At 46.1% G+C, this 20951-nt stretch overlaps 1 protein-coding gene across 11 annotated transcripts in view; it reads left to right on the top strand.

The window, feature by feature from the left end:
* The window catches only part of RYR1 (ryanodine receptor 1), a 247739-nt gene that overhangs the window by 147368 nt on the left and 79420 nt on the right, over positions 1–20951 (top strand). For 7 of the 11 annotated variants that reach the window (XR_010183151.1, XM_063937896.1, XM_063937900.1 and 4 more), the window contains 6 exons: positions 1243–1373; positions 1494–1814; positions 3253–3493; positions 3735–3822; positions 4445–4537; positions 5233–5247. Coding sequence is in view for 10 of the 11 variants with exons in the window: in XM_063937896.1 (XP_063793966.1) it covers positions 1243–1373; positions 1494–1814; positions 3253–3493; positions 3735–3822; positions 4445–4537; positions 5233–5247 (889 nt within the window). In the remaining variant the exon portion in view is untranslated. The remainder of the gene's footprint in view (positions 1–1242; positions 1374–1493; positions 1815–3252; positions 3494–3734; positions 3823–4444; positions 4538–5232; positions 5248–20951) is intronic. The other 4 variants (XM_063937897.1, XM_063937901.1, XM_063937903.1 and 1 more) reach the window with 1 other exon arrangement.

A 20951-nucleotide genomic window follows, 5' to 3' on the forward strand; every position in this document is an offset into this window, starting at 1 on the left:
CCGATCGGATCCCTCCCAGCATGCCCTGCGGCCGCCCCCGTCACCCCGCGCATGCGCAGACTGACTTTTGGGGCCGAATCCCGGAAGTCAGGCTGCCGCTGCGCATCGCGGAGGACAGCTCTTATCGGAAGAGTTGTCCTCCGCAATGCTGATCGCTTATGTTAGTACATATGCTATCAGAATCGTGGCGCAGGGCGGCGATGTACATTAGTACATCCCGCCCATAGAGTCTTGCAAAACTTACTTACATCACCACTTAACTTATTAGTCTACAGTGCCATCTACAGTCATACACTGGTAATACACATATACTTTCTTACTGGCGGATATGATGTCAAAATTGTCTCATGGCTTAGCATGCAGACTGTCTCTGGGAAAGCCGCAGTCAGTGAAAGACAAAAATCTCAGCCTTTTTATTAAATACATTTCTTACATTTCTTAAATATGCAAAAAGGAAGTGAATATAAGCAGAAACAAGAAACAATGGCCGTCATTCCGAGTTGATCGCTCGCTAGCTGCTTTTAGCAGCAGTGCTCACGCTAAGCCGCCGCCCTCTGGGAGTGTATCTTAGCTTAGCAGAAATGCGAATGAAAGGTTCGCAGATCTTCTTCAAAATATTTTCATGCAGTTTCTGAGTAGCTGCTGACCTACTCCTACCTTGCGATCACTTCAGTCTCTGTAGTTCCTGTTTTGATGTCACAAACACGCCCTGCATTTGACCAGCCACTCCCCCGTTTCCCCAGGCACGCCTGCGTTTGTATCTGACACGCCTGCGTTTTTTAGCACACTCCCGGAAAACGGTCAGTTACCTCCCAGAAACACTCACTTCCTGTCAATCACTCACCGATCAGCAGTGCAACTGAAAAGCGTCGCTCGACCTTGTGTGAAACTGCATTGTTTTTTGTGAAAGTACGTTGCGCGTGCGCACTGCGGCCCATACGCATGCGCAGAAATGCCGATTTTTAGCCTGATCACTGCGCTGCGAACAACGGCAGCTAGCGATCAACTCGGAATGACCCCCAGTATGCCATGGCATGTCATTATGATCTGAAATATCCATATTCAGCTATGCCTATATCCGCTTGCTTTGACCTCAAACTGAGAGTTCCAAGCCTATTCTTGGATATGACTTTCCATTAAAAAAGAACATGCCTATGTCTCCTTGTCATGAACTAACACTTGGATTCTGTAGGAAGTGACACAAATGAATGTTCTAAAAGGTTAATTCTTGGTTATCTTCAGGCAGCGTCCAGCTTTGGGGGAGTGTCTTGCCCGACTTGCTGCCGCGATGCCTGTGGCCTTCTTGGAGCCACACCTGAATGAATACAACATCTACTCTGTATACACCACCAAGTCTCCCCGGGAACGAGCCAGTGAGTATATCAACAAGAGAATGAATATGTTCCTTGTAGCTTCGTCTCATCCGAAACAAATGTAAACATTTCCAGTTCCCTTCAATCCTCATGCCACATTTTTCCTCCCATCTACTTTAGTCTTGGGTCTCCCCAACTCTGTGGAAGAAATGTGCCCAGACATCCCTGACCTAGGTACCCTGATGAAGGAGATTGGGATGTTGGCAGAATCTGGTGCTCGATATACAGAGATGCCCCATGTGATCGAGGTCACCTTGCCCATGCTGTGTAATTACCTTCCCCGCTGGTGGGAACGAGGCCCAGAAAATGTCCCAGATGACTCTTCACCCTGCTGCACCAGCGTGACATCTGAACATCTCAATGCTCTACTGGGTAACATCCTGCGCATTGTTGTAAACAACCTGGGCATAGATGAGGCCTCGTGGATGAAGAGACTCGCAGGTAAAGATTTTTTATTGTCTCTCTCCTGATTTCATATATCTCCTGATAATATAATCCCAGCATGTCTTCTTAGCCAAAGGCAGTATGTGCTGGTATTTGCGGTTCCGCAAGAGCTGTATAGTGATATAAGGGAAGATGAACTAAGCTTTGGAGAGTGATAAAGCAGAGAGAGATAAAGTAAAAGCCAATCAGATCCTAACTGACATGTTACAGACTGTGGGGGAGATGTACTAAGCAGTGAAAAAAGTGGAGAAGTAAGCCAGTAGAGAAGTTGCCCATGGCAACCAATATGCATTGAAGTAACATTTATAATTTGCATACTATAAATTTATACAGAGCAGCTGATTGGTTGCCATGGGCAACTTCTCCACTGGCTCACTTCTCCACTCTTTTCACTGCTTAGTACATCTCCATCTCCATTTGAAAAATGACAGCTAGGAGTTGATTGGTTGGTAGTTTATTCTCCCCCCCCCCACCTGTGATAACTTTTCCATTAGGCTATGGTAGTGTGCTCACTAGCTTATGCTGGTGCGATTATCTGCCCATACAGTATATGCCGATTATCCCTCTCAGCGAAGGCACTGGTAAACCAGTTGTTAGTGTTTGCTGCCTTTTAAAGGAATGAGAGGGATCCAGAACATCTTATGGTGAATCTGGAATAAGAAAGTTCCTTTTGGCGCTGGTTCTACCAATGGGAAAGTCAGCACCACTTGATTGAGATGGCTTCCAGATAATTTAAAAGTTAATTGAAAAATGTAGACAAATGATTCAGATATCACAGTGGTGGGTAGGAAAACATCAGCTTGTATGAGGCACGTGGAAGAAGAATTACATAAACCTATTACGCGTTTCATGGGTGTGCCACCCGTTTCTTCAGACTTGTTTATGTCAATAAATGTTATGAGTCTCCTGGTTGTTGTAATGAGGTAAATTTAATTTTGCAGTCAGAGTGGCAGCATTACGTCCTCTCAGTGTGCAGATCAAAGGCCAACGGTCTTAAGCTGGGCACACACTGAGTGATATGTCATCAGCCGATATGTCAGCCTGATGGTCCAACATATCGGATCTTGAATACATATCAGAACAATCTAATGAAGTACGGAACAATTACTGTTCTGTTCATCATAGCATACACCATGTCGCTAGGTTGGCCGTGCAGCAGGGCTGACCGGGTGACGTCGCTAGTGACCACAGGCTACCGCATATCACGCATACACACTCAACAATATGTCCGATAAGTCGTTTCAATTCGGCCAGAAACTACATATTGGGCCGATATTGTCTCAGTGTGTATGTACCCGGCTTTATTCTACAAGGGTAGTATGTAGTACATTGGGATTTGCTTATTAGATGGGATGAACATTGTGTGCTTTCACAAGCTGTAGGTGGGTTAGGTATGTGTGGTTCTTATTCATATCTCTTCTATCTTCTGTATTAGTGTTTGCCCAGCCCATTGTGAGCAAGGCAAAACCAGAGCTCCTTCGTTCGCACTTCATTCCCACCATGGAGAAGCTGAAAAAACGGGCAGGGAAGGTGGTTGCAGAGGAGGAGCAGCTACGTCTGGAGGCCAAGAGCGAGTCTGAAGATTCAGAGACTCTGATACGAGATGAGTTCTCTGTCCTTTGCAGAGACCTCTATGCTCTGTACCCTCTGCTTATCCGCTATGTAGATAACAACAGGTACAGTATCAGATCATCAAACCATTGGCAGAGCAGATTTGGGATTTAATATTGCCCGGCAAAAAATTACCGATGACTCGCTACCTGCCCTGAAGAAGTCTTCTGTCATTGTCATGTGTATGCTGAACTTGTATCATATAGCTTCCTTGTAAATGGAATATTATAATTTTCTAAATTAATATTAATAAAACTAGTATTAATAAAAGTGTACAAAGGTAGACAATATGTTTTATTTTCCCAGGGCAAACTGGCTGACACTCCCGAACTGTGATGCGGAGGAGCTGTTTCGAATGGTTGGAGAAGTGTTCATATTCTGGTCTAAGTCCCACGTAAGCTGTAGACGCTGATTTTCAGTGGTTGTAGACCTCTGTCTCAGCCAAATTAGGTACCATACTCAAATCACTATAGCCCACTGTGCCTGATTCAGTTGTGGACGGAGGTGCCATCTCTACTGCTTTCGTGGAAGCATCAGAGATGCCCTGATATGGTAATGCAGCAGAAGGCGTCTGGTATAAGTAGACGCCTCCTGCATACATTAGAGATCCTTGATGCATCCTAGGACGCAGCATCGGATCACCTGTGACATATCAGCGGGCTGCATGACCCCACGGCCGGCCCCGGCGTTTTGGGAAATGGAGGCCATCACCGCCATCTCCCCATGGCACCCCCAAACATCTGCAGACTGTCAATCTACTGACGTCTGCAGTCGTAGTGCTTCCAATGAAGCAGAACCTGTTCTGTACATGTGCATCTGAATTAGGCCCACTATGCGGGTCTCATAGAAAATGACAACCATCTGCCTTTTCCTGCCACAATGAGCAATATTATGTGACCTAGTGTCCTGTAGCCACAAAGAGCCTCAGATGTAATCACATGAGACCACTCACTAGACTGGAGGTGCCACCAGTGATGGTATCAGTTTTATGTATGATGACCTTTCTTCTCTGCTAGAACTTTAAACGGGAGGAGCAGAACTTTGTGGTAATGAATGAAATCAACAACATGTCCTTCCTCACGGCAGACAGCAAGAGCAAAATGTCAAAGGTGGGTACAATGGTCAATGTAGCTGTTCTCTACACTCCTCCATACTGTGACACTTCTCCAACTCTTTCTTTTGACACGGACTCTGCCCCATCATCTCTACTGACCGATATTTCCCCATACTATAATCTGATATAGTCTCTCTCCGACACCTCTATACCCTCTCTGTAACTCTGACCAGCCTGAACATTGTCCTAGATCCTTCTATCATGCCCAGTACCTCCTAACCCTTTGTCATTCTTCCCTCTATTATGGTTGTCATTAATATGGACCCATTGCCTTCTCTACAGACTACTTATTGCCCTCTCAAGGACAAGTAACACCAAATAATTCTGTCTCCCTATAATAACTGTTCTGTAAGAAATATTCTTTGTGTAGTTGAAAGGTATGTTCTTCATTACATGCTTGGTAAGAGAACCAACGATGGACAGAGGCCACATCAGAGACTACATCACTGACTCTTTACCAGTTGTTTTTCCTAGTACGCCAGGAAGTTGTATAGAGTGTGTTTTTGGTGTTACTGGTCCTTGGTTTCCGTTTTGTTTATTACACATTTTATCTTCTTAGTACGGTGTCCAGCTGACACTACCAAGCCGTCGGCATAATTGGCCCTTTTGTTTATAAATTGTTTTACTTTGATATCAAGTAAGTTTATAGTGTAACAAACTCTTGTGTTTCTCTCTCTATTCCCTTGTTAGTCTGGAGAATCCCAGGTCAGCAGTCGTTCTCTTTGTGGTGGGGCTGCTGCCATGTTGCCCTGTGCCTGTGTGGGAAGCATGGCTCCTTCTGTCTGTCTGTCCTGTGCTCGCTCCTGTTTCACTATCCTCCATGAACTGCCCTGCCTCGCTGCACAGTGGCAGCCATTGAGGTCGATTCAATTCACCGACAGTTGAATAGCGCCGGGAATTAGCTCCCGGCGCTATTCAATACAGCGACAAGTGACCCTCAATTGTCGGGAATTCTTCTCTCACCCCCGGGGGATGAGAGAAGAAGTCGGACAAAAGTGCTGCCGTGCGGCCGGCGCAAGGCTGATTCTGTCGGGAATCAGCATCGCGGCGGGGAGTTAATTTGGTGAATGCCTGTTCTCCCGACAATTCAACCTGTAAAGTCCGGGAGAACGGGGCTTCGCCGACTTAACTTGAGCTGAATTGAATAGCGACAGAAGCTAACACCCGGCGCTATTCAACTGTCGGTGAATTGAATCGACCCCATATTTACTATTGGCGTACATGCTCTGTACAGCTGTGCAGCTCATCTCCAGGAGGAAACATCAGTGTGATTTCAGCGGTAGAATCCAAGTTCTCCATGCACGTTGCTGCCCGAAAGGTCTTGCAGGACATTCTTTGTGCATCTGTTTCGGCCATAAGTCAAGCTAACAGTAGGTTCTTTATAAAAAAAGAAAAAGAATAACCACCAGATATATTTTCCTACATGAAGCATCAAGATAATCAAGAGTTCATCTTTTTTTTACTTCACAATTCAACACTGATAAAAAGGTAGTTCAATTAAGCACTATCTCATACAGCACTTCATCACTAATGCCACTCAGTTATAACCCAGCTGGGGAGATGTATCAAAACTTGGAGAGAGAGAGATAAAGTGGAGAGTGATAAAGTACCAACGATATGTAAAAGACTACGACTTGCTTGTACCGGCATCATTTCGGACAGGTACTGTAAGTGCTAGATTTTAAGCGACAATTAGTTTTAAAGCCAAACCGGGTTGCTTTTGCTTTAAAACTAATTTCTACTTTAAATCTAGCGGCTATCTCACCAAAATCAAGCTGGGACCGGCAAATTGCAACCTATTATTACATATGGGCCAAAGTCTTATTAAATGCGGTTATATTAAATGCCATATATCACTAGTTATAACCTATTTTTAAACCTACCAATAAGAATAGAGCATTCCTGTTTACTAGGAGACTCCAAGCCAATTAAACAAGTTGCAAGGCCCCAGACATTTCTGAACTTAGCCCTCTGCTTTCTCATACGTCCTAGAGGATGCTGGGGTCCACTTCATGACCATGGGGTATAGGCGGTTCCGCAGGAGCCATGGGCACTCTTAAGACTTTTCAATGGGTGTGAACTGGCTCCTCCCTCTATGCCCCTCCTCCAGACCTCAGTTTTAGAAATGTGCCCAGGCAGACTGGATGCACTCTAGGGGAGCTCTACTGAGCTTCTCTGAAAAGACTTATGTTAGGTTTTTTGTTTTCAGAGAGAACTGCTGGCAACAATCTCCCTGCTTTGTGGGACTGAGGGGGCAGAAGTAGGAACCATTAGCTCCTGAAGGGTACTGAACTCTAGCCGTGTCTAGATGCTCACTCCCACAGCACGCCGTCACCCCCCTCACAGAGCCAGAAGTCAGAAGACAGCTGAGTAGAAGAAGACAGATCTTCTATCAAGAAAAGTGACGGCTGAGGTACAGTGCGGCTGGCGGGAGTGCAGCGCGCCATTGCTGGCCACACACACAGGCACTGCAGGGCGCCCTGGGCAGCAAAAACTCCTATATAAACTGGCAAAAAGGGGGCATAAGATGCCCAGGCACAGCCCTGCCCCCGCCAGTATAAATATTATGAAAAGTTTCTGAGGTAAAAAGGGCGGAGCTTCTTTCTCAGGCAGCCAGCACACTGCTCAGTGCCATTTTCTCTCTCCTCAGGCTGCAGAGACATCGCTGGTCCTCCTTCACTTCTGACTACAAGTATCAGGGTGCAAAACAGGGGGGGGGGGGGGGGGGGCACAAGCGAATTTGGTGCTTTACAGGTGTGTTTTACTGTGTGAAAAGTGCTGCATGTCAGTGGGCATTCTGTGTTCACAGGCATTAGATACTGGCGCTGGGGTTGTGAACTGGCTGCTCCTAAACTGTCCCTCTGACAGATTTTACTGTGGGTCTGTCCCCTATAAGTCCCAGTGTGTCTGTGTGTGTGTTGTACACGTGTGTAAGACATGTCAGAGGCAGGGAGTTCCTCCCTGGAGGAAACCATTTTAGGGACACAGAAGTGTAATGTGGTGGCGCTGCCGGCACACCAAGAGCCTGCATGGGTGAAAGAAATACGTGATAGTATGCATCATATCAATAGGAGATTAGATAAGTCTGAATCTCATGCTGAGTGCTGGAGAAAATCTGTGGAGGATGTGATTTTTCAGGGCTCTGTTCTTCCATCCGCAGGCGACCCCTCTGGGTCACATAAGAGACCATTTGCGAATATTGTGAATACTGATACCGACACGGACACTGATTCTTGTGTCGACGATAGTGACTCCAGAGAAATAGATCATAAATTGGCAAAAAATATACAATATATGATTCTGGCTATAAGGGAAGTTCTGGAAGTCACGGAAGCCACTCCTGTACCTCAGGAGAAGGCTTATTTATATAAAGAAAAGAAATCTAAGGTCACTTTCCCTCCTTCCCACGAGCTTAATACACTCTTTGAAGGGATGTGGGTGAATCCTGAAAATAAATTTTGTATTCCCAAGAGAATTTAGATAGCTTATCCTTTCCTGGTGGAGGACAGGAAAAAATGGGAGTCACCCCCTGTGTTAGACAGTGCACTGTCCAGGTTGACAAAGAAGGTAATTCTCCCTGCACCTGGCACGGCTTCACTAAAAGAGCCGGCAGACCGAAAGATGAAAACTACATTAAAATCCATTTATGTTGCCAATGGTACGCTGCTCAGGCCCACAATTGCTTGTGCATGGGTGAGTCGCGCTATTGAAAAATGGTCAGAAAGCGTGTCATCAGAAATTGACACGATTGATAAAGATGAGATACTCCTTATGTTAGGGAATATCAAAGACGCTGCCGCATACATGCTAGAAGCGATGAAAGATATTGGACTCTTGAGTTCACAAGCCGCTACCATGGCAGTATCGGCTTGGCGGGCATTGTGGAACACGGATGCAGATTCCAAAAGCAATATGGAGGCTCTTCCATATAAAGGTGAGGCCTTATTTGGTAATGGACTGGATGCGTTAGTCTCAGCGGCTACCGCAGGTAAGTCGACATTTTTGCCCTCTGCACCTACACCGGCAAAAAAGACATATCACCCGCACATGCAGTCCTTTCGGCCCAATAAATACAAAAAAGCGAGAGGTTCCCCCTTCTTTGCGGGTAGCGAAAGGGGAAAGGGAAAGAAGTCCACAGTAGCTTCAGGTTCCTAGGAGCAGAAGTCTACCCCTACTTCTGCCAAATCTTCAGTATGACGCTGGGGCTCCTTTGCGGGAGGCCGCTCGGGTGGGGGCACGTCTCAAACTGTTCAGCCAAGGTTGGATTCTGTGTGGACTGGATCCCTGGGTGTTGCAAATAGTGTCCCAGGGATACAAGCTGGAGTTCAAGACGTTCCCCCATGCCGATTTTTCAAATCGACCTTACCAGCTTCTCTTCCAGAAAGGGAAGCAGTAACAGCGGCAATCCAAAAATTATGTCAGGATCAGGTCATAGTCCTGGTACCTTTGTCACAATAAGGGGAGGGGTTTTATTCAAGCCTTTTTGTAGTTCCGAAGCCGGACGGCTCGGTCAGACTGATCCTAAACCTGAAAAATCTGAATCTCTACTTGAAACGATTCAAGTTCAAAATGGAATCACTGAGGGCAGTGATTTCCAGTCTGGAGGAGGGGGACTACATGGTGTCTGTAGACATAAAAGATGCTTACCTGCATGATCCCATTTATCCTCCTCACCAGGCTTATCTGAGATTTGCGGTTCAGGATTGCCATTACCAATTCCAGACGTTACCTTTCGGTCTCTCCACGGTGCCAAGGGTATTCACCAAGGTGATGGCGGAGATGATGGTTCTCCTGCGTCAAAAAGGAGTCAATATAATTCCTTATCTAGACGATCTCCTGATAAAGGCAAGATCCAGGGAGCAGTTGTTACAAAACATCACACTCTCCCTGTCAATACTCCAACAACATGGTTAGATCATAAATTATCCAAAGTCACAGTTGGAACCGACGACAAGGTTGTCTTTTCTCGGGATGATTCTGGACACAGAAGTTCAGAGAGTATTTCTTCCGGTGGAAAAGGCTCTAGAAATCCAGAAAATGGTAAAACAGATATTGAAACCATCGAGTGTGTCGATCCATCAGTGCATTCGGTTGTTGGGGAAGATGGTGGCGGCCTACGAGGCCATACAGTTTGGCAGGTTCCATGCCAGGGTACTCCAGTGGGACCTGTTGGACAAGTGGTCGGGATCCCACCTACACATGCACCGGAAGATAATCCTGTCGTCAAAAGCCAGGATTTCGCTCCTGTGGTGGCTACACAATTCTCACCTACTAGAGGGACGCAGATTCAGGACTGGGTCCTGGTAACTACGGATGCAAGTCTCCGAGGCTGGGGAGCTGTCACTCAGGGGGAAAGCTTCCAAGGAAAATGGTCAAGTCAGGAATCCTGCCTTCACATAAACTCGCTGGAATTGAGAGACATTTACAACGGCCTTCAACAATCAGTACATCTTCTTCAAGATCATTCTGTGCAGATCCAGTCGGACAATGCAACAGCAGTCACGTACACAAACAGGCAGGGTGGAACGAAAAGTAGAGTGGCAATGGCAGAGGTGACGAAGATCCTCCTCTGGGCAGAAAGACATGTAAAGGCTCTGTCGGCAATTTTCATTCCGGGAGTAGACAACTGGGAAGCAGACTTCCTCAGCAGACACAATCTCCATCCAGGAGTGTGGGGCCTCCACCAAGAAGTCTTCGCAGAGGTGACAAGTCTTTGGGGATTTCCTCAAGTAGACATGATGGCATCTCGTCTCAACAAGAAGCTTCAGAAATATTGTTCCAGGTCGAGAGACCCTCAAGCAATAGCAGTAGATGCACTTGTGGCCCAGTGGGTGTTCCGGTCGGTGTATGTCTCCCCTCCACTTCCGCTGATCCCAAAGGTGCTCAGGATCATAAGGAGAACAAGAGTTCGAGCAATCTTCATTGCCCCAGACTGGCCAAGGAGGGCTTGGTACCCAGATCTTCAGGAGTTGCTCATAGAAGATCCTCTGCCTCTTCCTCTTCGCGAGGACCTTCTGCAGCAGGGGCCGTGCGTGTATCAAGACTTACCGCGGTTACGTTTGACGGCATGGCAGTTGAGCGCCGGATCCTAGCCCGTAAGGGTATTCCCAAGGAAGTCATCCCCACCGTTAGTCAGGCCAGGAAAGGAGTAACGTTGAAACATTATCACCGTATTTGGAGAAAATATGTGTCTTGGTGTGAATCCAAGAAGGCTCCTACGGAAGAGTTTCAGTTGGGACGTTTTCTCCATTTTCTGCAGGTTGGTGTGGAGGCGGGCCTACGATTGGGGTCAATCAAGGTACAGATTTCTGCCTTGTCAGTGTTCTTCCAAAAACAATTGGCCTCTCTTCCAGAGGTTCAGACCCTCGTGAAAGGGGTTCTGCACATCCAGCCTCCATTTGTGCCTCCAGTGGCACCATGGGACCTTAATGTGGTGTTGCAGTTTCTTCAATCGGATTGGATTGAGCCTCTTCAAGAGATAGAGTTGAAGTTTCTCACTTGGAAAGTGGTGATGCTTTTGGCATTGGCATTCGCACGGCGGGTGTCTGAGTTGGGGGCCTTGTCTCACAAGAGCCCTTACCTGATCGTCCATGAAGATAGGGCAGAGTTGAGAACTCGTCAACATTTTCTTCCAAAGGTGGTTTCATCTTTCCACATAAACCAACCTATTGTGGTGCCAGTAGTTACTGACACATTCACTGAGTCAAAGTCTCTAGATGTGGTTAGAGCTTTGAAGATTTATGTCGCTAGAACAGCTCGTATACGGAAAACAGTCTTTGTTTGTCCTGTATGCTCCCATCAAGATTGGGTGTCCTGCTTCCAAACAGAGTATTGCGCGTTGGATCAGAAGTATGATTCAGCACGCTCATACTACGGCTGGATTGCCGTTACCGATGTTGGTGAAGGCCCATTCCACTAGGAAGGTGGGTTCATCCTGGGCGGCTGCCCGGGGGGTCTCGGCATGACAACTTTGCCGAGCAGCTACTTGGTCGGGGTCAAACACATTTGCAAAATTCTACAAGTTTGACACCTTGGCCGATAAATACCTCAAGTTCGAGTTTGATACCTACCGGTAAATCCTTTTCTCCTAGTCCGTAGAGGATGCTGGGCGCCCGTCCCAGTGCGTACTTTACCTGCAGTTTTGTTTATTAGAGTTACACATGTTGTGTTTTATTAGTTTCAGCATGTTTGCTGTAATTGGTTCATGCCTGTTGGCGTGTGTTATGTTGAATGCCATGTTGTGCGGCATGGTTGAGGTGTGAGCTGGTATGTATCTCACCATTAGTATTAAAGTAAATGCTTTCCTCGAAATGTCCATCTCCCTGGGCACAGTTCCTATAACTGAGGTCTGGAGGAGGGGCATATAGGGAGGAGCCAGTTCACACACATTGAAAAGTCTTAAGAGTGCCCATGGCTCCTGCGGAACTGTCTATACCCCATGGTCATGAAGTGGACCCCAGCATCCTCTACGGACTAGGAGAAAAGGATTTACCGGTAGGTATCAAAAACCTGTTTTTTAATCTCAACAGTAATGTAAAATGGAGCAGATAAGAATCTCTACATAAGGCCTGGCCAACCTGTGTCTCTCCACCGGTTGTGAAACTAAAAGTCCCAGCATAACCTCCCACCGATCATTTGGTAAAGCATGCTGGGACTCCACAGCAGTTGGCCAGACCTGCTCTACATACTTTAAACACGTCAGCACTCAAGAATGCAATTGGACCATTAAGTATAAAAGCAGTGAAAATATATGCGTATATATAGTAAGTGTGAAAAAACAGTTCAGTTGTTTTATTTAGTTTGGTGAGACACAGTATTATGGGGGTAATTCAGAGTTGATCGCAGCAACAAATCTGTGAGCTAATGGGCAAAACCATGTGCACTGCAGGTGTGGCAGATATAACATTTGCAGAGAGCGTTAGATTTGAGTTAGAGATGAGCGGGTTCGGTTCCTCGGAATCCGAACCCCCCCGAACTTCAGCCTTTTTACACGGGTCCGAGGCAGACTCGGATCTTCCCGCCTTGCTCGGTTAACCCGAGCGCGCCCGAACGTCATCATCCCGCTGTCGGATTCTCGCGAGGCTCGGATTCTATCGCGAGACTCGGATTCTATATAAGGAGCCGCGCGTCGCCGCCATTTTCACACGTGCATTGAGATTGATAGGGAGAGGACGTGGCTGGCGTCCTCTCCGTGTAGAATAGATTAGAGAGACACTTGATTTACTACTTGGGGAGCATTAGGAGTACTCAGTACAGTGCAGAGTTTTGCTGATAGTGACCAGTGACCACCAGTTTTATTTATAATCCGTTCTCTGCCTGAAAAAAAACGATACACAGTCACATACCATATCTGTGCTCAGCCTCAGTGTGCTGCATGATAATATCATCTATGTATATCTGACTGTGCTGAGTGCTCACTGCTCACACAGCTGAATTGTGGGGGAGACTGGGGTGCAGTTAATAGCAGGAGTACAGTGCACACTTTTGCTGCCAGTGTGACTGACCAGTGACCACCAGTATATTGTCTGCCTGAAAAAGTTAAACAAACACTCCTGTGGTGTTTTTTTTTATTTATTCTATAAACGCATTCTGCTGACAGTGTCCAGCAGGTCCGTCATTCATTATATTATATAAATATTTACCTGCAGTAGTGTTATATTTTTTTTGTTCATCTCTATCATCTTTATCATCTCTATATTAGCAGACGCAGTACGGTAGTCCACGGCTGTGGCTACCTCTGTGTCGTCAGTGCTCGTCCATAATTGTATACCTACCTGTGGTGGTTTTTTTTTTCTATCTTCTTCATACTAGTAGTTTAGGAGTCTGCTGACAGTGTCCAGCAGGTCCGTCATTATATTATATATACCTGCAGTAGTGATATATATATTTTTTATATCATTATCATCTCTATACTAGCAGACGCAGTACGGTAGTCCACGGCTGTAGCTACCTCTGTGTCGTCAGTGCTCATCCATAATTGTATACCTACCTGTGGTGGGTTTTTTTTTTCTATCTTCTTCATACTAGTAGTTTAGGAGTCTGCTGACAGTGTCCAGCAGGTCCGTCATTATATTATATATACCTGCAGTAGTGATATATATATATTTTTTATATCATTATCATCTCTATACTAGCAGACGCAGTACGGTAGTCCACGGCTGTACCTACCTCTGTGTCGTCAGTGCTCGTCCATAATTGTATACCTACCTGTGGTGGGGTTTTTTTTTCTATCTTCTTCATACTAGTAGTTTAGGAGTCTGTTGACAGTGTCCAGCAGGTCCGTCATTATATTATATATACCTGCAGTAGTGATATATATATATTTTTTATATCATTATCATCTCTATACTAGCAGACGCAGTACGGTAGTCCACGGCTGTAGCTACCTCTGTGTCGTCAGTGCTCGTCCATAATTGTATACCTACCTGTGGTGGGGTTTTTTTTTCTATCTTCTTCATACTAGTAGTTTAGGAGTCTGCTGACAGTGTCCAGCAGGTCCGTCATTATATTATATATACCTGCAGTAGTGATATATATATATTTTTTATATCATTATCATCTCTATACTAGCAGACGCAGTACGGTAGTCCACGGCTGTAGCTACCTCTGTGTCGTCAGTGCTCGTCCATAATTGTATACCTACCTGTGGTGGGTTTTTTTTTTCTATCTTCTTCATACTAGTAGTTTAGGAGTCTGCTGACAGTGTCCAGCAGGTCCGTGATTATATTATATATACCTGCAGTAGTGATATATATATATTTTTTATATCATTATCATCTCTATACTAGCAGACACAGTACGGTAGTCCACGGCTGTAGCTACCTCTGTGTCGTCAGTGCTCGTCCATAATTGTATACCTACCTGTGGTGGGGTTTTTTTTTCTATCTTCTTCATACTAGTAGTTTAGGAGTCTACTGACAGTGTCCAGCAGGTCCGTCATTATATTATATATACCTGCAGTAGTGATATATATATTTTTTATATCATTATCATCTCTATACTAGCAGACGCAGTACGGTAGTCCACGGCTGTAGCTACCTCTGTGTCGTCAGTCACTCGTCATCCATAAGTATACTAGTATCCATCCATCTCCATTGTTTACCATTGTGCCTTTTAGTTGTGCCTATTAAAATATGGAGAACAAAAATGTTGAGGTTCCAAAAATAGGGAAAGATCAAGATCCACTTCCACCTCGTGCTGAAGCTGCTGCCACTAGTCATGGCCGAGACGATGAAATTCCATCAACGTCGTCTGCCAAGGCCGATGCCCAATGTCATAGTACAGAGCATGTAAAATCCAAAACACAAAATATCAGTAAAAAAAGGACTCAAAAATCTAAAATAAAATCGTCGGAGGAGAAGCGTAAACTTGCCAATATGCCATTTACCACACGGAGTGGCAAGGAACGGCTGAGGCCCTGGCCTATGTTCATGGCTAGTGGTTCAGCTTCACATGAGGATGGAAGCACTCAGCCTCTCGCTAGAAAAATGAAAAGACTTAAGCTGGCAAAAGCACAGCAAAGAACTGTGCGTTCTTCGAAATCACAAATCCACAAGGAGAGTCCAATTGTGTCGGTTGCGATGCCTGACCTTCCCAACACTGGACATGAAGAGCATGCGCCTTCCACCATTTGCACGCCCCCTGCAAGTGCTGGAAGGAGCACCCGCAGTCCAGTTCCTGATAGTCAGATTGAAGATGTCAGTGTTGAAGTACACCAGGATGAGGAGGATATGGGTGTTGCTGGGGAGGAAATTGACAAGGAGGATTCTGATGGTGAGGTGGTTTGTTTAAGTCAGGCACCCGGGGAGACACCTGTTGTCCGTGGGAGGAATATGGCCATTGACATGCCTGGTGAAAATACCAAAAAAATCAGCTCTTCGGTGTGGAAGTATTTCAACAGAAATGCGGACAACATTTGTCAAGCCGTGTGTTGCCTTTGTCAAGCTATAATAAGTAGGGGTAAGGACGTTAACCACCTCGGAACATCCTCCCTTATACGTCACCTGCAGCGCATTCATCATAAGTCAGTGACAAGTTCAAAAACTTTGGGCGACAGCGGAAGCAGTCCACTGACCAGTAAATCCCTTCCTCTTGTAACCAAGCTCACGCAAACCACCCCACCAACTCCCTCAGTGTCAATTTCCTCCTTCCCCAGGAATGCCAATAGTCCTGCAGGCCATGTCACTGGCAATTCTGACGAGTCCTCTCCTGCCTGGGATTCCACCGATGCATCCTTGCGTTTAACGCCTACTGCTGCTGGCGCTGCTGTTGTTGCTGCTGGGAGTCGATGGTCATCCCAGAGGGGAAGTCGTAAGACGACTTTTACTACTTCCACCAAGCAATTGACTGTCCAACAGTCCTTTGCGAGGAAGATGAAATATCACAGCAGTCATCCTGCTGCAAAGCGGATAACTGAGGCCTTGGCATCCTGGGCGGTGAGAAACGTGGTTCCGGTATCCATCATTACTGCAGAGCCAACTGTAGACTTGATTGAGGTACTGTGTCCCCGGTACCAAATACCATCTAGGTTCCATTTCTCTAGGCAGGCGATACCGAAAATGTACACAGACCTCAGAAAAAGAGTCACCAGTGTCCTAAAAAATGCAGTTGTACCCAATGTCCACTTAACCACGGACATGTGGACAAGTGGAGCAGGGCAGACTCAGGACTATATGACTGTGACAGCCCACTGGGTAGATGTATTGACTCCCGCCGCAAGAACAGCAGCGGCGGCACCAGTAGCAGCATCTCGCAAACGCCAACTCTTTCCTAGGCAGGCTACGCTTTGTATCACCGCTTTCCAGAATACGCACACAGCTGAAAACCTCTTACGGCAACTGAGGAAGATCATCGCAGAATGGCTTACCCCAATTGGACTCTCCTGTGGATTTGTGGCATCGGACAACGCCAGCAATATTGTGTGTGCATTAAATATGGGCAAATTCCAGCACGTCCCATGTTTTGCACATACCTTGAATTTGGTGGTGCAGAATTATTTAAAAAACGTCAGGGGCGTGCAAGAGATGCTGTCGGTGGCCAGAAGAATTGCGGGACACTTTCGGCGTACAGGCACAGAAGACTGGAGCAACACCAAAAACGCCTGAACCTGCCCTGCCATCATCTGAAGCAAGAAGTGGTAACGAGGTGGAATTCAACCCTCTATATGCTTCAGAGGTTGGAGGAGCAGCAAAAGGCCATTCAAGCCTATACAACTGACCACGATATAGGAGGTGGAATGCACCTGTCTCAAGCGCAGTGGAGAATGATTTCAACATTGTGCAAGGTTCTGCAACCTTTTGAACTTGCCACACGTGAAGTCAGTTCAGACACTGCCAGCCTGAGTCAGGTCATTCCCCTCATCAGGCTTTTGCAGAAGAAGCTGGAGACATTGAAGGAGGAGCTAACACTGAGCGATTCCGTTAGGCATGTGGGACTTGTGGATGGAGCCCTTAATTCGCTTAACAAGGATTCACGGGTGGTCAATCTGTTGAAATCAGAGCACTACATTTTGGCCACCGTGCTCGATCCTAGATTTAAAACCTACCTTGGATCTCTCTTTCCGGCAGACACAAGTCTGCAGGGGTTCAAAGAACTGCTGGTGAGAAAATTGTCAAGTCAAGCGGAACGCGACCTGTCAACATCTCCTCCTTCACATTCTCCCGCAACTGGGGGTGCGAGGAAAAGGCTCAGAATTCCGAGCCCACCCGCTGGCGGTGATGCAGGGCAGTCTGGAGCGACTGCTGATGCTGACATCTGGTCCGGACTGAAGGACCTGCCAACGATTACGGACATGTCGTCTACTGTCACTGCATATGATTCTCTCACCATTGAAAGAATGGTGGAGGATTATATGAGTGACCGCATCCAAGTAGGCACGTCAGACAGTCCGTACGTATACTGGCAGGAAAAAGAGGCAATTTGGAGGCCCTTGCACAAACTGGCTTTATTCTACCTAAGTTGCCCTCCCACAAGTGTGTACTCCGAAAGAGTGTTTAGTGCCACCGCTCACCTTGTCAGCAATCGGCGTACGAGGTTACTTCCAGAAAATGTGGAGAAGATGATGTTCATTAAAATGAATTATAATCAATTCCTCCATGGAGACATTCACCAGCAGCAATTGCCTCCACAAAGTACACAGGGAGCTGTGATGGTGGATTCCAGTGGGGACGAATTGATAATCTGTGAGGAGGGGGATGTACACGGTGATGAATCGGAGGATGATGATGAGGTGGACATCTTGCCTCTGTAGAGCCAGTTTGTGCAAGGAGAGATTAATTGCTTCTTTTTTGGTGGGGATCCAAACCAACCCGTCATTTAAGTCACAGTCGTGTGGCAGACCCTGTCACTGAAATGATGGGTTGGTTAAAGTGTGCATGTCCTGTTTATACAACATAAGGGTGGGTGGGAGGGCCCAAGGACAATTCCATCTTGCACCTCTTTTTTCTTTTTTTCTTCTTTGCGTCATGTGCTGTTTGGGGAGTGTTTTTTGGAAGGGCCATCCTGCGTGACACTGCAGTGCCACTCCTAGATGGGCCAGGTGTTTGTGTCGGCCACTAGGGTCGCTTAGCTTACTCACACAGCTACCTCATTGCGCCTCTTTTTTTCTTTGCGTCATGTGCTGTTTGGGGAGTGTTTTTTGGAAGGGCCATCCTGCGTGACACTGCAGTGACACTCCTAGATGGGCCAGGTGTTTGTGTCGGCCACTAGGGTCACTTATCTTAGTCACACAGCTACCTCATTGCGCCTCTTTTTTTTCTTCTTTGCGTCATGTGCTGTTTGGGGAGTATTTTTTGGAAGGGCCATCCGGCCTGACACTGCAGTGCCACTCCTAGATGGGCCAGGTGTTTGTGTCGGCCACTAGGGTCGCTTAGCTTACTCACACAGCTACCTCATTGCGCCTCTTTTTTTCTTTGCGTCATGTGCTGTTTGGGGAGTGTTTTTTGGAAGGGCCATCCTGCGTGACACTGCAGTGCCACTCCTAGATGGGCCAGGTGTTTGTGTCGGCCACTAGGGTCACTTATCTTAGTCACACAGCTACCTCATTGCGCCTCTTTTTTTTCTTCTTTGCGTCATGTGCTGTTTGGGGAGTATTTTTTGGAAGGGCCATCCGGCCTGACACTGCAGTGCCACTCCTAGATGGGCCAGGTGTTTGTGTCGGCCACTAGGGTCGCTTAGCTTAGTCACACAGCTACCTCATTGCGCCTCTTTTTTCCTTTGCGTCATGTGCTGTTTGGGGAGTGTTTTTTGGAAGGGCCATCCTGCGTGACACTGCAGTGCCACTCCTAGATGGGCCAGGTGTTTGTGTCGGCCACTTGGGTCGCTGAGCTTAGTCATCCAGCGACCTCGGTGCAAATTTTAGGACTAAAAATAATATTGTGAGGTGTGAGGTGTTCAGAATAGACTGAAAATGAGTGGAAATTATGGTTATTGAGGTTAATAATACTTTGGGATCAAAATGACCCCCAAATTCTATGATTTAAGCTGTTTTTTAGGGTTTTTTGAAAAAAACACCCGAATCCAAAACACACCCGAATCCGACAAAAAAAATTCGGTGAGGTTTTGCCAAAACGCGTTCGAACCCAAAACACGGCCACGGAACCGAACCCAAAACCAAAACACAAAACCCGAAAAATTTCCGGTGCACATCTCTAATTTTGAGTGGGTTATTTTGTTTCTGTGCAGGGTAAATACTGGCTGCTTTATTTTTACACTGCAATTTAGATTTCAGTTTGAACACACCACACCCAAATCTAACTCTCTCTGCACATGTTATATCTGCCCCCCCCCCCCCCTGCACTGCACATGGTTTTGCCCAACTGCTAACAAATTTGCTGCTGCGATCAACTCTGAATTAGGCCCTACTGTATATCCAATAGTGCAATAGTGTGGTCCTGTTAGGTTTGAAAATGAATGCACTGGACAATGTTCTGCAGACCTTTCCCGCAGTAGACATGTAGATGGAGTCATTTATAAGTACGTGAGAGGAGGTCAGTTAGACAGAAGATATTGCATGTTCTCTGTACGCATTTCAGAGACGGTAGTGGCTGTGTGTATTCTGCCGTAGCAACACATGGCACGCAGTATGTGTTGGCACAGAGTGAGGGCACAGATGTGGGTGAGGTTGGGGTGCAGGAAGGCTGCACCCCTCTGAGATCCGCTCTTGGAATTGCTTTCCTGTGATCTCTGCGTCTGTTCGGGAGGTGGGCTGTTTTGTTTGACGCTTTGGAGTATTACTTATTGTTTGTCATTCCGCCAGTGCTCACCCAGTAGAGCAAAAAAGATTCTGCTCTCACCGCAATAAACACGCACATCCGTACAAAACTATAATCCACACAAGAACATTGGTGACTACATGAAGAATGTACAGTATTTATGAATGTTACACATTTCAGGTTCCCACAGAGTCAATATTCTTTTATGGTCAGTAATGCTAAGTACACCCCGGCCATTTTTTTGCCGTCCCGACAATCTGGGAAATTTTTCAGCGAAAATGAAAGGTCCCAAAATCACACTAAGTAATTAAAAAAAATTGTCGATTTTCTACTACACCACACTGAATTTGCATATGCCTGCCCACAAGTAGTATGACGTAGTCGCAGGAAAACGTGGGAAATCTGGTCAGATTATCGAGAATATCTACAAACTGCATGATATTGGGATATTGGGGCTGAGATTTTCTGTCTTGGAGGACCGATACGATAATCGAAGGAGCATGTATGTGGCCATGATTTCTCTAGTTTATCTTCAAAACGCAGAAATGATCGTTCATACACACTATGCAATAACCGATCACCCGATTATTGGCATATGAGTCCAATAATTGTATAGTGTTTATTTATCAGAAGACTTTGTATGGGCGCTGAAAATTCAACAAACGTTGTGCCACTGCATTGATATGCGTGAGGTCACTTGACATCGCAGTAGCGTACCAGGCTAACGTTTCAGGCCAGTACACCAGAAAAATACAGTAGCTCTGATCAGCTATTTGATTGAGGGCCTAATATTGCCAGAAAAACGCTACTCACCTAAAGTCTATTCTTGTGCACAGCTATTTACACAACACAGAAGGAGAATAGATATTACAAATGTCAGGTACGCAGTATAAGCTGACACTACATAACAAATAGTCTGCATGTAGCGCTAACTGCCGCAGTATAAGCTACAGGTTATGCATGTCTTTGATATAATTTTACAATAAGTCCCGGAGGATGTATAGGATGATTCCCTGTGGAAATGGTCTTGTATTTATGCTACCCATATCCATGGGCCTTCATTATCAACTCCACCTCCCAAAACCATTACTTCATACATCCATTCTTCTTTGTGTAACTTTATGTGTAGTTAGAATGTCATGTCCTTTACGTTTCAGATGTTCTTTCTCTTGCTTGGTCATCTGTACTTTACACTAT

This window comes from Pseudophryne corroboree, chromosome 8 (assembly GCF_028390025.1).
Source record: "Pseudophryne corroboree isolate aPseCor3 chromosome 8, aPseCor3.hap2, whole genome shotgun sequence".
NCBI lineage: Eukaryota > Metazoa > Chordata > Amphibia > Anura > Myobatrachidae > Pseudophryne > Pseudophryne corroboree.